Below are 17,648 nucleotides of genomic sequence, written 5' to 3' on the forward strand. Positions count from 1 at the left end.
AAGACCTTCAACCTATACGCTTTAAACTGCCTACACTGATTGATCATTGGCAGAACAAGGCGGATTTTTTTTTTCTCACAGAAAGACAAACTGCCGACGGGTCTCCCCTGTGTGGAATAAGGGACTGCAGTGTACTAAGCACGTTGGATCGATACTTTGTCTTTTTCCTGTTTCCGTGTGGGAGTGTGTTATCTTATCAGACAATTACACCTGAAAGGACAAGCATAAAGTCTCAATGACGCTTTGAAGACCCACTGATAGATGATGTGAACGCAAAGCTCGACAGCCTCACATCAAGCGCATTTGTATTTGTTGCCTTTTGGATATAAGATGTAAGTTGCTAATATGAATGTACAGAAATGAGGTGGCAAACTGTGATGAATACAGTGAGAAGGGCTGAGGCGAGGTGCGGCTGGAGGGTTCATCGCTGCAGTCTGCCTCCATGCACCAGCAACCCACCTTCTGTCTGCTAAAAAGAAGTCTTTAGTTAGGACATATAGAGACTGCAGTGTATGCCATCGTGATGTTCTATTTGAGCCAGTGTCTTACTTGTAACTTAATATCTGGCGTTTGAAACCAGTGCTGGGGGATCCTCGATTTATGACATTTGTACGAATGCAATGTGCGCTAATGTACGCGGCGTATGCTAATGCTGCTGTCAGGCTGTATTCTGCATTTCTGCCGGCGCATTTAATGCAGTTTGCACGTTAATCCATGATGCGTTTAAAGCGAATATATTTTTCTCCTTCACCCGTTTGACGTTCTTTGCTGATGTGAACTTTTTGGCTTTGACTTTGCACAGCAGCCATTCGACTTCGAGAATGTCCCAACAGCTTCCATTTCCCGGCCAGGACAGGGAGCAAACTTGGGGAATGGGGAACGAGGAAATTGGAGTATCTGTGCGTGGACTGTATTATTTACAGCTGTTGAACCGTCAACCAAGATTGCATTTAGCAGCCAACACAACCACCGGCCACTAGATTGTCTAGCAATGTAAGCATGGGAGACATGTGGGGCGACGTGACATTTCATGTCCGGTCTGAACCCGGCATAACAGTTATTAAGTCAGAATTACAATAAAAAACATTTCTAGATCATAAATATAAAACTTTTTTTTCTTTTCCTTTTTCTTCTTTTTTTCTTTTTTTTTAACATTAAGGACTGTGATAACTGAGGGATGCGCAAGCTAGTACTGACTACCGGTAGTTCCGAAACCTTTTATGTTGGGAAGGGCACAAACTGAGGACAATTATAGGGTGTTAAGTTTGCTGTCATTCTTCAGCCGTGATGAAAGCACGTCACAGACACACCTGAAAACTGTTTTTTATTATTTATTTTTTAACATAGTTCATAAGGACAGGTGTGTTTACCTTGCACATGTTTTTTAAGGTGTTTGTTCTGCCAAAGTGTTAGAGTCCACATTGGTCCACCCAACTTGTGGTTCTCTGGGTAGCTTGCTTGTCGTGTTACAGGTGCGTCCACAGCCAGGTGGCTGCAATAAAATAGTCACATTGTACACTTCTCTTGCAGTACAACGCGAAGCCTGTACTGGCTTGAAAGCGCCATCTTTTGTAATGCTGCATTCAGAAGTGTGTAATTAGAGTGCGATTCGCCAAAGGCCTTGACACGCTTTAAGTGGTGCAGATAGCGAGGCGGCAAAGCGCCAGTTTTGCACCCCATCCAAGCTCCAGCCGGGCTCAAGCACTTGCCAGGAAACACAGTGTATTTAATGAAGCAAATCTGGGAAGTCGGGTATTTTTAGAAGCAAGGAAACACCTCCAAATGTGTGGAAAAGAAAACAGTTTTCCCTCAAGGTGCTTCACTCATGCCCGGGGATTTAGAAACGCTCTGTGGACAAAAGTATTGGAACACCAGAGTTTTACAACCGGGAGCTGGGATTCACCCCACCTGTGACCCTCATGAAGACGAGCGCTATTAAAAAAAAATGGATTAATGGATATTGTTGATTTGTACTATCTTGTAAGTTGTGTATTGGATCCACATGAAAATACCTGGAAATTAAAGCTGAGCTGTTGATCTCTTGCCTCAGTCTACAGCAAAATAAAGGAATTTGCCAACACTTTGGGTGGGGAGTGCATAGGAGGTCTACAGAAATAACCAGATCACTAACAGATGGCATTCAGATGACATTTGCAAAATAAAAATCATTCAATAAGAAGGAGTTGAAATCTGGATCCGCCTGTAAAAAGTCATGCCTACTATTTAAAGACGCAGTGCAAATCTTCGGACTGATGGGTGTCCGATGTAGGCTGGCCATTTGCGACGGAGGAGAGTCTCTGTGCGAGTAGCGTGACTGCTACGTGGTCTTTGTCGAGGAAACGAGTCGGCGTTTCTGGACATTTCTGCCAAGTCAGACCTTTTGGGATTCGCAAGTGCAGACTGTCTGTGGGAGAAAGAAGCGTATTTTTAGGACTAAAGTTGAATGTATTGCAAACTTAACGTAATAAAATGTATCACGCTAAATGTCAATTCGCTTATGTAGTCAACACTGTTTGCTGTTAGCAGGGTACATATTTTGAAATATTTAATTTTGTCTTGCTTGTGTACTAATTTTTCTTATTTTCTTGTGATAAACGGCACATACTTGAAGGTATTGAGTCTGACGTTATATGAATTAACAAATGTGATTGCCAGCTTTGTAGTGAAGTGTTGCCTCTACACGTGGAAAATACAATCTGAAAATTAGGCACGGGCCGATTAGCAGGACCACATGAGTAGGTCTGTTCTAAAAAATAGCCTACTAGTGATGGGACACTGTGACTTAATAAGAAGAATTAGAAGAATGCTATTTATTTATTTGTTTGTTTAATTAATTAAATTTAGTGCACATTTCTTAATGTATCAAATAATCGATATATATATATATATATATATATATATATATATATATATATATATATATTTATTTATTTATTTATTTATTTTTTTTAATAGATTGGGTTCAATCGGGAAGAAAATGTTATTTACCCAAATGTAAAAAAAAAAAATTGGAGCTGTAATTTTAATACCGTGATACTGCAATATTTTTGCTCACAGTTATCTGACTGTCAGAATCTAAGATCGGTCCATGCCTTTTTTTTTTAATACATTTAAAATGTAAAAGTGGGTTTTCATCGTTTTAAACCTGTTTGGGAGGGGTAAAATAATAAATAATTTTTTTTTAATACTGCAGGGTCTATATACTGTATATATCGCAGATTTTCACCTATTTTTCTAGAGTTTCTGGAACGGTGGTTCACTGTATGCCCCCTTTAAGTTTTCAAAGACTCACCAGATAGTTTGATGATGACGACAGATTTCCTAATTACAAAATACAAAAAAATAAAGTCAATTCTGATTTCCTAGTTTGAAAAAGGAACAAACTCAGTGATAAAGTGCTTTTGCTGTGCGACAGTTCCAAATACTGTACCTGCATCCTGTTAGCGGGTGCAATCAAAGAAAGCAGCTGCACAGAAAGCCCTGGCCTGAGGGTAGAAGTTTGACGAGTGTGTGTGTGTGTGTGTGTGTGTGTGTGTGTGTGTGTGTGTGTGTGTGTGTGTGTGTGTGTGTGTCTGTGTCTGTGTGTGTGTGTGTGTGTGTGTGTGTCTGTGTGTGTGTGTTGTTGTTGGGACTGAGGGGGGAAATGCCATGCATGCCTGCACACACAGCAGCAGCACATAGTTGGGTGAAAAACACATTGCTGCTCTTTATTGGGCAGGCGAGTGGAAGAGACCCCGGACGCACTGAGACCAGGCGGGAACACCTCAGGAAACACATCACGATACATTGCAGAAGTCTTTCCAAACTTTTATTGAGCCAAGGACATATTTGAAATATGTCAAGGCACACCACCAAAAAAAAATCGCAAAAAGTACATACAGTGCTATCTTGACTGATGAGTTAAATTTTTTCTACTGTATGACTTTGCTCGCAACTCATTTTACTCCTCCTAAAATTAAAAATAACTATTTATTATAGTTTTTATGCAGAAAAATAGCCCTGTATTAGCAATGTATAAAAAATATATATATAAAAAAATAATAATAATTATATAGTGTATAGGTGCCATGAGATGCGCATTTAATTCATTCCGTGATCGTGCTCAAAACTAGGCCAGGAACAATATGGATTTTTTTAGGCTGATTTTAATATTTGGCAGGATAAAATTCTGATAACTGATTAATCAGAAGATTAATTAAAATATGTATATATATATCAAATGAATAAATGTATTTATTTTTGTTGGTCCTTGAAGGCTTACAACAGTAATGAATTATAGGCAATTAACTGTTTTGTAATACTTAGTTCTTTCGTATTTCTTTAACTTTTATACACAGGGAAAACATGGCCTATTTTCTACCTTTTTTGGGTGTTATTTTTTGTTTTAAAAGCACTATTGACTGATTAAATGGTCAAGCACTACTCAAACCACGTGCCTGAAATCATTATTCCCCATTGAAACAAATAGAAATGCCATTTATCCGCCCCCCTCAAAATGTAACTTAAACATTTTTTTTTAACATAATTTAATAAAATGTAAAGATTTAAACAATTTGGTGTTCATGATTTAATGCTGCAATCCAATTATTTGTGCTGCTCCTTCTGGTGTGCCCACCATGGCCACAGGGAGGCAGTATAATACATTTATGTATACAGACACAAACGAAGAAGAAAAGTAGGCTGCTGCTTCTACGACTACTACTTCTGTAAGCGACTCGGAGAGATTCTGTAATCTTAGTCATTTTCAACAAAAAAAGAATGCATGCCTGTGGCTATTTTGGACGACTTGAGTGTGATTGGGTGATGGATGGCCGCCTTGCGATCTCACACTGCACCCTGCGTTATAGTGCGGCACGCATTGTTGTAGCTGTGACGAGGTGAAAAAGAGCACTTGAGATGGGCTCGGTCCATCCTGAAACGTGATCCGGGATGCGCTACTCAACCATCAGCTCTGATGTGGTTTCGCTTTGGCTGAGAGCGAAGGAAGCGTCCTCTGCGCTGGCCGTCTGGTCTGATGTGGTTTTAAACAAGTGCAAAGGGGGCTATCCACCGCGGGGGGGCTCCCGGGGAGGATTGGATTGCCGGATAAGGATGTGGCCAGATGAAGAAAAGGAACCTTGAGGAGGGGGTGCTTTTGATAGTCCTGCCGTCTGCTACTACTGTATCCCACTTGTCTGCTGCCAGTAACCCGAGCCCACCAGTTCCAACAGCAAGTGGAAGACTTCACGTCCACGCAGGGGGGTGCGTAAAAAATGCATTTTCTGCATTTTTACCGTTAAAAACAGATTTTTTTTCTGATTGGATTCACTCCTCCCAGGTTTTTCTTTACCCTCACACTGAAATCTGTTGGAAAAGCCGCACATAATCGCCACGGTTACACCACCCGCCACCTCCTCCCCTCCCTCAGCTCCGCTCACTCTACCCCGAGCAGGGTTGTTTACCACCTCTGCGCCAGACTCAATAACATGTCAGTCATGTGGATTAGACCCTCCCCTGCCCGCCCACCGCTGGTCCCTGCGGGGAGCTCCCGCCCTTACTCCTGGAGACTACCCTACCACCCCCAGCCCACGACAGCTATTGTAAATAATGAATGATTTCCCAACCGTCTGTCAACTTCGGACACAAGCAGGACATGCTGAGCTTTTTCTCCATTTTGAGGGTGATTTTCACAAGAGTCGATGAGTATAATCATTTGGTAGTGTAGCATGTCAGCCTGCTTAAACTGCTAGTAAGCAGTGTGAGTGGCGTGACCGCGTTGGGATAAAGGAGGCCATCCAGCTGTAACACAAACTAAACACCAGCATTATGATATCCATTGCAAAAAGCGATGAATCAAGTGTACGGATTATAGTTTAATGCTCATAATGCTAGCTGGATTGCTGTATTATGATCATTTCGCTAGAACCCTTCTACTGGATCTTATTCGAATTTGCACGAGTACCTTATTGTTGTGAATATAATCAGTCTGAATTGATATTGATCATACATGTTATTTATTTGTACAGTATAATAATGTTAATATAATTGCTATATAATAATATCCATATAATTTACAGTATACTTATGATGCCCTTGCATGTGGGAAAGGAGAGCCACATTCGCCATTTCATCTACTTGGTGTCGTCACAATCAGAAACTGCTGTTAGCCATAGTTCACGCCTAGATACTCACATGCAGACTCGTTGATGTAGCATGCCCCCCAACTAGGCCCTGCCTCTTAATGGCACATGCAGACACTACATCGTGTACAGTATTTTCTATACATTTTATGTTCGCATTTTGGTGTGTGTGTGTTAGCATTCATTTAAAATGTGTTTTGATAAGTTTAAGTAGTAGAACTATTTATCAGATTCAATTCAACATTGCAATGTGTCATTTTCAAATCGCACGGGCTGCAATTTCGGGGGGAAAATGCTTAATTTTGGTCTTTCAACCGGCTTTATATATTATTCATTTATTGATTCAGTGTGTATACGTTCAGTTTAAGAAGTGCTGTCAATATGTTTATGGAATTGTTTCATGAAATAATGAAAAGTTAAAAATGAAAAAGTCACAGATTTGTTTGCATTATTGTTGTAATCGGATTCATGACTTACTGACTTGTTTATGACACCACATGTTTGGTAGAATTTTGTGAAGTTGTCATAGTGGATGGTTAAAAAGATGGCAAGTTAAAAAGTTGCTCAACCAAAGACCAACCATTTACATGAAATCTGATAACTGTTAGTAATACATATTAATTTATTGCTTGTGTTTGTAAAAAAAATACACTTCAGCTTTCATTTACTTTTGTTTTTTTTTTTTAAGTTTTTTATATGGTCTCTCTATATTGCTGATTTTCACCTTTTGCAAGCGATAAACGGGGGTTTCCGGTACTTTGAATTGCCAGGACAAGCCGCTCATGTTTCTGTGTTGTTGTAGCGGAAAAGGGGATTAACATTCTCCGCAGTCCGGAACATTCTGCAGATTCTTCACATAGTCTGCTGGCTGGGCGATAGCTTTGCAACCCCCACCTAAAAAAAACAAACAAACAACTAATCAAACAATGCTGGGCACTTTTCCGTCTCTTGCCCCCCTCCTCCTCCTTCTCCTTTTCCTCTTGCTCTCCTTTTAATGGCACTTGCTCAGAAGGGGAACTCTGTGCTCCCTGTGCCGACTCTCGTCTTGTTTACCGTTGATGAAAAAAGGACACGGTTGACGCTCGTATTGCGGCGCTGTGGTGAGCAGCAGTGGCGGGCCGGCGTCAGACCCGACCGTTTGCTGCAGGGTGGCGGGAGGGGGTTGTATAACCGCCGTACGAGAGGAATAACATCGTAAACATTTGATGCTCGAGGTTGTTGTAAAAGTTTCAGCACACACTCGGAATGAATATATAGCGTGTCATTATGTAGTACTGTATGTCCTGTAGTATTTGTGTCTTGGATGTTTTTTTAAGGGGCGAGGCCTCAACTGTGACATCATAAGCCCGAGTCATGCTAGCTCAACTTAGCTGGTTAGCTAGCGTGTGAGCAGGAGTTCTGGCCTGTTGTAGATTTTTGCGAGTGTTGTTGTTCTACATTTGTGCATTTGACAGGTTGTCCCATTCAATGAAGCAACTGTGTCTCTCCTTGCTCACATGCAAAGGTATTACTTCACTAGAGTAGCAACATCACTGAAGCTAGCTTGTATTTGAAATGTTGGTTTTCGACCTAGTAACAAAGTCACAGCGCCAGTTTATTACTAAATAAATGTTACTTAAAAGTACTAATAGTAGAAAAAACATATACTAAGTTATTACGTTACCTGAATTTTTCTACTTAACTTGCAGCAACGTCGCTGAAGCTAGCTTGTATTTGAAATTTTGGCTAGCAATATAAAGTAAAATATCGACCTAGTAACAAATTGAAAACTCATAAGTTGTGACATGCTTAAGTCATGGCGCCAGTTTATTACTAAATAAATGTTACTTAAAAATACTAATAGTGGAAAAAACACAAGACGAAGGTATTACGTTACCTTCATTTTTCTACTTCACTTGTAGCAACGCCGCTGAAGCTAGCTTGTATTTCAAATTTTAACTAGCAATACAAAGTAAAATGTCAACCGAGCAATCGATTGAAAATTCATAAGTTGCGACACACATAAGTCACGGCACCAGTTAAATACATGTTACATGTTAGGGCATTACGTTACTGTAATTTTTCTACTTTGCTAGAGTAACAACGTCACTGAAGTTTTCTTGTGTTGGAAATTTTGGCTAGCATAAGCCATGGTAACACTGTAACACTTAATATATATCACTTAAAAATACTAACATTTGAAAAAATGCACAATATTGGGGAGAAAATGTAAACATATTGGGGGGGGGATACAAACAAAAACAAATACAAAAACAAACATTATTGGACGAATTTACTTTTTGGGTATTTTCTGACTACCATTTTAAGTAGAGATGTTCAGTATCACTTTTTTTCAGTCCGATACCAGTATGAGAACTCAACTCTTTAGTAGTTACCGATACTAAGTACCAAAACTACTTTTTGATACATAAAATTTCGCCCCAAAAACAGACAGCTAATTTTTTAAGGACCTATATATCACAATATAGCATTTTCCCTTAAAATTGTATGAAATTAAGGGAAATGTTCTCATTTGTAGTTTCTGATTGTAAAACACCCACAAAGAGGGTGGCCAATAATCAGTTGCCGCATAACTGTAAACATTCCAAATTAGTGGGCCGTGGAATTTTGTTCAAATTACCATCCACCAAACTGCTGATGCTTTCCCATTCAATCCCCGTCTAATTAAACTTATGGTCGTAAAAGGGAAGGATGCCACCTTATGTGACTCAGGACGTCCCTCTCCTTTGAAGTAGTGGAAAAGCCACAATGGCCCGGCCGAGTCCAGGGTGGAAATTGGGGCAGCGTTTGGCACGTCCATAAATAGAGGATTGTATCCTTGACACCATGGCTTGTTTGGTGACACACTGAAACCGGGTCGACTTATATGGATTTAGGGCTTGCACTCTTTGTTCCGCTTTTCTTCTGCTGTGCATGTTTGGAATTTCTATCGCTTGAGGAATCTACGGAGATGATACTGCAGTAAAAAAAAAAAAAAAAAAGTTGGGGGAGCCTCAGCAAAGGTGGCTCATTACAGCTTGCCTTGGCTGCCCTCTTTTGGTTACATTCCAAGAAATTGAAGGGGAAAAAAAAGTCACGCTGTAATCTTGGCTGCTTTGAACTCACTAGAGTCCAAATCCTGCGTCAAATCCTGCAAAGCTACAAGTTCCTGAACCAAAAGTTCCAGGGCAGGTATCACAAAATATACACAGTACTACTACTAACTCCCCATCAATGGGCCGGACGATTGACCATCAGGTCTTCAAAGAGAACCTGCTACGTTTGCTTCTTCAGCGCATGAGAACAGGTGACAATTCGTGGCCGCACCTGCTCACAATGCCATGAGCATCCGACAGTTCCTGGCCAAGAAGAAGCTGGAGCAACCTCCGTAGTCACCCAATCTGGCTCCGCGAGATTTGTTCCTCTTTTGCAAGGTCAAGGTGGTCATCAAGGCGACTTGTTTTAAATACATGGATAATGAAGTCGAAGATGGCCGCGAAAAAAAAAAGCTGTGGAGGAATCCGGGAAGCAGAATGAAGGCATGACAGAGAACAGAGAAGGCTGCAAAAGTGCGTTAAACTGCAAGGGGATTACTTTAAGGATATTAGAAATCAGATCCAAAAAGATGTTTGTAATTTTCCCCTGTTGTGGAATTCCTCTTCTGTAGTATTTGATTGCCGTGACCCCCCCCCCCCCTCCCCCGCCCCCCGCACCGTCACATGGTTAAGCCGCACAGATGTTTTGTAAAGCTGCATGAAATATTCATCTGCCGATTAGCTCGCCAGCCGATTCTCATTTCAAAGCCAGGAAATGAGTGCGGTTCATTTCCGCCTTGTGATGTGACTAGACGCCACACGTTTTGACCCCGAGGATTGAGAAGTAGACTTTTCACATTTTTGTGGGTTTTGGGGGAGTCGCCAATAATACACCAGTGCTCTCCCCAGCACTCGCCCCCCCCCCCCCCCACCCAACTGTGGGTCGAATGCCAAGTATGAGTTTTGTTACCATGGCGACTATGAGGGGATCTGGTGTCAGGCAACAAAAGAATGCATTGTATTTTCACTGATGGGGCGGCACTTCATCATCAAGCAGTGCAATTTCACTTGTCAATAAGCGTCGCAGCTCATGTCTCAATTTAGTGTCGTTCCAGTTTAAAAGTAAAAAAAATGCCGACTTTTACAAGCAGTATAAAAGGACCTCACGACAATGGTGCGTGTGCTGTGTGTGTGTCTACTTCCCTCTACCCTTTCACCAGGAGGCAGTTGTTCAGCTTTATTGGCCCTGTGGAGAAATTTGTCTTGGAGTAATAACCCAAGACCATAAACATACATACAACAACACAAACTACTCCCAAGGGTGGGGTTACATGGGGGGTGCGGTTACATTTGCGCCAAAGACATCTCAACTCTTGCCTTTCCTTGATGCTTGCTTTTAGCTGGCCAGCACAGGCCACTTGGCGATGGAAAGCATTTATGGATAAATAATATTTTTCTCATATTTTAATACATTTTCCAACATTTAGCTGACAGTATAAAAAAAAATATGTCGTGATCACAGATTTGTTTTTTTTTACGGGAAGTGACACCTAACCTGAGGTGGTTCAATTGCTTAAAATATGTAAAAATATTACATTAAAAATACACAAATATAAAAAATAAGTAAGACGAAAAATACAAAAATTTTAGAAAAAAATAGAAAATGATTAGAAAAAAATGAAGCCTGAGCTGATACAATTGCCAAAGTAATAATGCTTAAAATTTTGAAAAATATTACATAAAAAATACGCAAATATTAGAAAAATACAAAAATCTTAGATGAAAAATTAAAAAAAAATACAAAAATAAATAAAGAAAATTATAGATAATGATGATAAAGGTAGATAATATACACAAAGTTTACACAGGCAGTATACAAAAAAATGATGAGATAAAAATACAAAATATCAGGATCATCTTTATTGCCCAAGTATTTAAAACACACAAGAAATTTGTCTTCACAGTCGAAACCTATCCGAGAATTGGGGGGCACAGCATGAACCTGGGAGAGAAAAAAAAACAATTCTCAAACCATGCTCCTTTAGAATGGGAAGCCTGGTGCTTAATATCAGTGATGTAAAAATATTACACAATATAATAAATAAATAAATAAATACACAGAAATGTTACTATACACTAATACATATAAATCTAGATTTATATGAAAATGTTCAAATATAGTACAACTGACCAAAAAAACAACAACATATATATATATATATATATATATATATATACAGTTTTACTAGATGAATATGTGTAAAAAAAAAAAAAGCTTCAACATGTTTCGTAACATGCGTCTGACGTCTTCTTCACGAGTCGCAACCTTTTCTGCGTCATCGCCGTTTAGGGTTTGCGTTTCTTTCTGTGTTTGTTGGCTATTGTGGCTCATGCCGTGTGACAGGCTGACACATTACTAGTAATTTTACATCCTGTGTAAAGGCCTCGAGCCAGCGCAATAAAATGTGCTATTGATAATCTCCCGACCACGCTGCTCACAACAAACAAATGAGACGTTTCTATTATTCATGACGCCTTGCGGCTCTATTTGAAACACACACGGTCATTTACCCATTGATCCCCCCCCCCCCCCCCCCTCTGTGCCTGCAGAAGCATTGTGTTATTTACAAGCGAGTGCAACATCATTGGTGTTTTTTTTCCCGCCCCTTCCAAAGTGGTGACACATTTTATTTACAAGAAAAGAGTGATCCAACATGAGGATTATGTCCTCAACCTGCCAATATTTGGAAATTCCTGACTTTCGAACATCCCTGGTCGTTATCCGATTTCTTTCCAGCTGACGTCTTCCCGCCGTCCTCTCTGTGTCTCCTCCAGTGTGCCCCAGCCACTGCAAGCAAGCGTGCACCGACAAGGGCGAGTGCTGCCACAGCCAGTGCCTGGGCAGCTGCAGCGAAGTCAGCAGCGACGCAGCGTGCTCGGCCTGCCTCCACTACTTCCACGAGGGCCGCTGCGTGCCCGACTGCCCGCCCGACACGTACAAGTTCGAGGGCTGGCGCTGCATCACCATGGACCTGTGCTCCCAAGTGCACCTGCCCAGCGACGTTCATTTTGTCATCCACGAGGGCGAATGCATGCCCGACTGCCCCTCCGGCTTCGCGCGCAACGAGAGCAACCGGTAAGGACGGACGCCTTCGCTTCCGCTTCAGGTGGTGTCAATTTGGACACGCCATGAATGGTGTCCTGCTGCGTGTTGGGCTAGAAGGCTTGATGGATGATGGATATACTTTCGTGCTCAAGGGTCGCATTTGAAAGTTTTAAAATAAATGAGTGAGGTCATTTGTAGACAAGGTACACAAATATTACAGATAAAAGATGATTTAAAATAATTATTATATATTATATATATATTATTTGAATTTCCATAAAACGTTTGCATCAAATCGTGACTAACAACCAATTTTCAGAATGTCATTTACTCTAAATGGTTATCAGTGCGCCCTCCAGTGGACACAATTTACAAGAACCGTTCATTTTTGTGAAAAACTGCAGTTAGTATTATGTCCCCACGGGCCAGATTGGACCCATTGACAGGCCGGTTCTGGCCCGCCGGCCGTACGTTTGAAAAAAAATTAGCATAAAACTTTTGCATTAAATCGTGAGAAACAATCGAATTTCAGAATTTCATTTAAGCGGTTGTCAGTGTGACCTTCAGTAGACAAAATTTGCAACAACCATTAATTTTAGTGAAAAACTGCAGTTAGTATTGGGTCCCCACGGTTCACATTGGACCCACTAACAGGCCGGTTCTGGCCCGCTGGCTGCATGTTTGACACCCTTGGTCTAGTTATTTTGTGAGACTCTTTGGCGCGTCTGCTCTTGATAGACATCCCTACCAAATTTCATCTTGGTGACACTTGTTTTGGGGGCTGAATTTTCTGCAAAATTTTAATCTTGAATATGGGAAATCCCATAAAAACACAATTGACTTGGCCTAAGAATCACAATTTCAAAAAAAGTGCCTTTGGATCCAAAGATCCAAGTCTGAGTATTCGATGTGATTAAACATATTTACCAGAGTCCTGTAGCATCAAAGGGGTTGGACCGACATCCTCAAAGTAAAGCACAAAGATTCCTGTCATATGCAGACGATATTAACACATTGGCAAGATCTCGTCCTCGGCCACTCATTGAGCCCTGTGGCGCATTTCTGCCCTTTGTCGTTTTCTTTCCAGGATGCTGTGCAGCGCCTGTAATGGCTTATGCGATAAAATCTGCTCGACCTCCGTCATCGACTCGGTGAACGCTGCTCAGTCCCTGAAGGACTGCACCGTCATCGCCGGCAATCTGGATATCAACATCCGCCACGGAAGTGAGTGAGATGCGGTCGTCGTGCGCTTGGGACGGCGGAGCTGACCTCCGCCAAGGCCTGTACTCGACGTTGTGTCCTTAAGTTGAAAATAGGAGAAGATTCTATCAAATATTAGAGATAAAAATCAAGAATATATATCCTTGCTTTAAAGGGCACAGCAGCAAACCGTATTTTGTTGTCTCGAAATATTTGTGATTTTGCCGGCAAAAGCAGCACATTTGATTTGGCTGTTCTCTAGGAATTGCAACTGTGTAAGGCTGTCAGTCTCAAAGTATGTTACCCATTTTTGGACTTTTAAATCGCCTTTGAAAAGTAGTCTGACACACAAGCACAATTCCGAGAGTTTTTTCTTCTTCCTTAATTAGTGATTTAAATTCAAATCCAATCGAGAAGAAGTCAGCCGCCACACCACCACGCTCTGCCACAAACAACAAAGCGAGACCTAATTGGGCGCCTGCGTTGAGCGCGGGCGTCACTGCAACAGAAGTCCCCCGCTTGTTGTCCTAATATGGCTTTCATGTGCTGCGTGTGCTGCGTGTCTGCGGTCCCCAGATAACATAGCGTCTGAGCTGGAGAGCTTCATGGGCCTGATCCAGACGGTGACGGGCTACGTGAGGATTCGTCACTCCCACACACTTGGATCGCTGTCCTTCCTCAAGAGTCTGCGTTACATCAACGGGGAGGAGCTCATGGACAAGTAGGGCCTGTGTGTGTGTGTGTGTGTGCGTGCTTACGTGCGTGCCCGGGGCAGCGGAGGGACATGAGTGGAGATGTTGCTGACAATGTTATCAAAAAAGATACATCAAGTTGTTGTCAAGTGAGTGTTAGTGTGCATAAAGTACATAAAGATATATATAAATATATATATACTAAAAGCTACAGTGTCTGACTTAAAATAATAAGTTAAATTAAAATGAATTGCACATTTCCATTTGCATTTATTGTGCTGGATTTTCGACTAAATTGTAATTTTTTTTTGGTACACATTAAAAACGTGTTTCTATTGTTAAAGAGAAAAAAATTATTAGAAAAATAATAATTGAAAAACTAAATAAGGTGAAGTACTTATATATATATATATATATATATATATATATATATATATATATATATATATATATATATATATATATATATATATATATATATATATATATATATTCATAATAAAAAAAATATTGTAGACACAAATATATACATATATGAATCATTTATAAATATTAAACAATACATAATTGTAAATTAATTTGTAAAAAGGATTTTAGGGAATTTTGCATTATATTTATCGTGCTGGATTTGGTTATCTATATAAAGGGCTACTTCAATCAGTCAAACTTTATTTATACACCAATCATCAATATTGCAACTCAATTAAAAATAAACTATGAATACCCATGTTAAAATTTCACACAATGTTATTTTATATAAGCCTACATCTGCTTAAAAAAGCTTGAAGTAATTTGCCTTTGAAAAGGTATGCGAGCCCATGCAGCAATACGTCCACACACGGATAAATGACTTGAAAGTTTGCTTCCTTTGAGTCGCCTCACCACTGGGATATCGCAGGGCGTTTTAGATAAGAGAATAAGAGAGTTTTTTTCTTCTCTTGGGTAATGGTCAATGGGGTCATGGGAAAGTCTGTTGCCCCCTTCGTCGTTCCTCCCGGGGTAGAGTTTCACTCCGTGGAAGGCCGTTGAGGATGGCAGGCATTCCCTTCATTCCACGCGTTCTTGTGCGATCGTACATGCCACGGTCTGATGAGTGGAGTGAAGACATGACTGCGTCATCTCCACCCCTATCCAATACAGTGCTAGTTTTTTTTTAAATTAAAAATACGTAACAAAAATAATTGTGGGGGTTTTTAGTGGGGCTGGAATTGGATTAATGACATATCACAGCTACTATTTACTTAATGCGCAAGTATTAAATAAACTTGTAAATCTCACCATTTACTGCCACCCAAAAAATTTTTCACTGAGTAGTTCATCTGGCGATTAGAGTTGGACTTAATCATAGTTGGCCAAAACATGCCTAATTAAACGTAAACTAATAAACTAGCCACTAGAGGGTGCTGAAACTGCACAAATGGAAAACAACCTGGCCTTTTTATCAGTTGTGCTGCTTTTAATATCGTAACATGATGACGGCGATATCTTAGCAATTAAAAAATATTGCCATTATTGTTACATCCCTAATAAACAGAGTAGCTGTGTGTTGTGGTATTTAGTAGAAAGTATGTCAGGATCGTGAGAAAAGATGACACAATTCATGGTGCCTCACGGCGTCTTTCATTGTGGTGCAAGGTGTCACAAAAGTAAAACATAAGTCACATTTCTGCTTGACATCTTTCTTGTTACAAAAAGCTCATTGTCTCCAAAACCATCAATGTCCTACTTGTGATTACTAAGAAACGGAAAAAGCTATAAGCAAATGTTCGTGTTGTCACAGAATAATGTTCTGTCCATCTTGAAAGATCAGACAAAATGTCCTAAAACTGTCAACTGGAACTTTAACGGCTGGCAGAGAATAAGTCAAATAGTAAATGTTCTATAATGTGTCCCTTTTAAAAGTGTCTTTAATGTCTGTCACCAGGTTGTATTCCTTCTCTGCCATCAACAACCAGCACCTTCACAACCTTTGGGACTGGACTCAGCACAACCTGACCATCCGTGCCGGGCGCTTGTTTTTCCGCCTGAATCCCAAACTCTGCATGTCCGAGATCCACACCATGTGGGAGAAGGCCGGCGTCGCCGACAAGCCAGAGGAGGGCGACTTCCGCAACAACGGCGAAAGGGCCAGCTGTGAGTTTTGGTCGCACCCGCGACGACTGGGCGGTCAGCGAACGTCTCGCCGATCGGCTTTATGTGATGCTTTCAGGTGAGAGCCACATCCTCAAGATCTTGTCCAACAGCACGTCCAGCTACACCATCCGTCTGACATGGGAGCGTTACCACCCGCGGGATTACAAAGGCCTTATCAGCTTCATGGTCTACTACAAGGAGGCGTAAGTGCTCCCAAAGACGGCTCATAATGCTATATAACACACTGTCATTACGTATAAATAGCTCAACATTGAGGCTTGATGAAGGGTTTCCGATACAAAAGCCTATTCTATGTTGGGACAACATTTGTTTATGCTTGCTTTGCATAACTATGCATATTTTGCTGCCAATTGGCAACCAGAAGAAGAAAAAACATCGTGGTTTGATTTTTGTTCTAATTTCAGAATGGTTGCCATGATATTTGCACCATCAGTGTTTATTTTCTTACATCCCAGCCGTGATTACTGCTTAGAATTTTGCCAGGGCTGCCTGGAAGTTTGGAATGTTTTTTTTTTCGATATATTTTTTCCCTTTGGCAGTGACAGCAAATACACATTTGTAAATAATGAGCTAAGAAAAGCTCTTTCAAGTCGGATGGTGTCTGCAGATATACCCTAGCATTAGTTTTATTTTGGAACCAAGGAACGAGCAGATGTCATTCGAGGCTATGTTTTTGTGCCGGCTCGCCAGCCCTTCTCAGAACATCACCGAATTCGACGGTCAGGATGGTTGCGGCTCCAACAGCTGGCACATGGTGGACGTGGATCTTCCTCAGGATAATAATACTGACCCCAAAGTCCCCATTCACCACCTCAAACCCTGGACCCAGTATGCCATTTTCGTCAAGGCCATTACCCTGCGGGTGGAGGACAAACACATTCCCGGCGCGAAGAGTGACATCATATACATTCGCACGCGGCCATCGCGTAAGTCATTTTTTGCTCATGTTGAAATGGTCCCGCAAAATCACGGGAATCACGGCTCTTAACAATGCACCTTGTCCGCCGCTAGTGCCGACTGTGCCCAAAGATCCCCGTGCCTACGCCAACTCCTCCACCAAGCTGCTGGTCAAATGGTCGCCGCCACTTTTTCCCAACGGCAACTTGACCTACTACCTGGTCCGCTGGCAGCAGCAGTCAGAAGACCGGGAGCTCTACCTGCACAACTACTGCTCCAAAGGTCGGTACGATTCCCGTGTGTGATTGACGAAACAGGAACTTACCAACATTTAGGCCAAAGTACCGTTAACACCCCTCCCTCGCGGATAAAGTCATTAAAGGGACGATTCACGAAATACACAACCGTAATTATTCATTAGCGTGTGGATCTGTGGGGGAGGGGCATGCAGTGGGACATATACAAC

At 41.2% G+C, this 17,648-nt stretch overlaps 1 protein-coding gene across 1 annotated transcript in view; it reads left to right on the forward strand.

Moving 5' to 3' along the window:
* Window positions 1–17,648, forward strand: part of LOC147175436 (insulin-like growth factor 1 receptor) — an 88,220-nt gene that overhangs the window by 47,955 nt on the left and 22,617 nt on the right. Inside the window, exons 3-9 of the mRNA XM_086072847.1 lie at window positions 11,969–12,269; window positions 13,327–13,463; window positions 14,016–14,160; window positions 16,056–16,264; window positions 16,341–16,467; window positions 16,976–17,211; window positions 17,297–17,464. Of these exons, the coding sequence (XP_085928973.1) occupies window positions 11,969–12,269; window positions 13,327–13,463; window positions 14,016–14,160; window positions 16,056–16,264; window positions 16,341–16,467; window positions 16,976–17,211; window positions 17,297–17,464 (1,323 nt within the window). The remainder of the gene's footprint in view (window positions 1–11,968; window positions 12,270–13,326; window positions 13,464–14,015; window positions 14,161–16,055; window positions 16,265–16,340; window positions 16,468–16,975; window positions 17,212–17,296; window positions 17,465–17,648) is intronic.

Source organism: Leptonotus elevatus, chromosome 4, assembly GCF_054856555.1.
Source record: "Leptonotus elevatus isolate MCC_2025b chromosome 4, RoL_Lele_1.0, whole genome shotgun sequence".
Taxonomy (NCBI): Eukaryota; Metazoa; Chordata; class Actinopteri; order Syngnathiformes; family Syngnathidae; genus Leptonotus; species Leptonotus elevatus.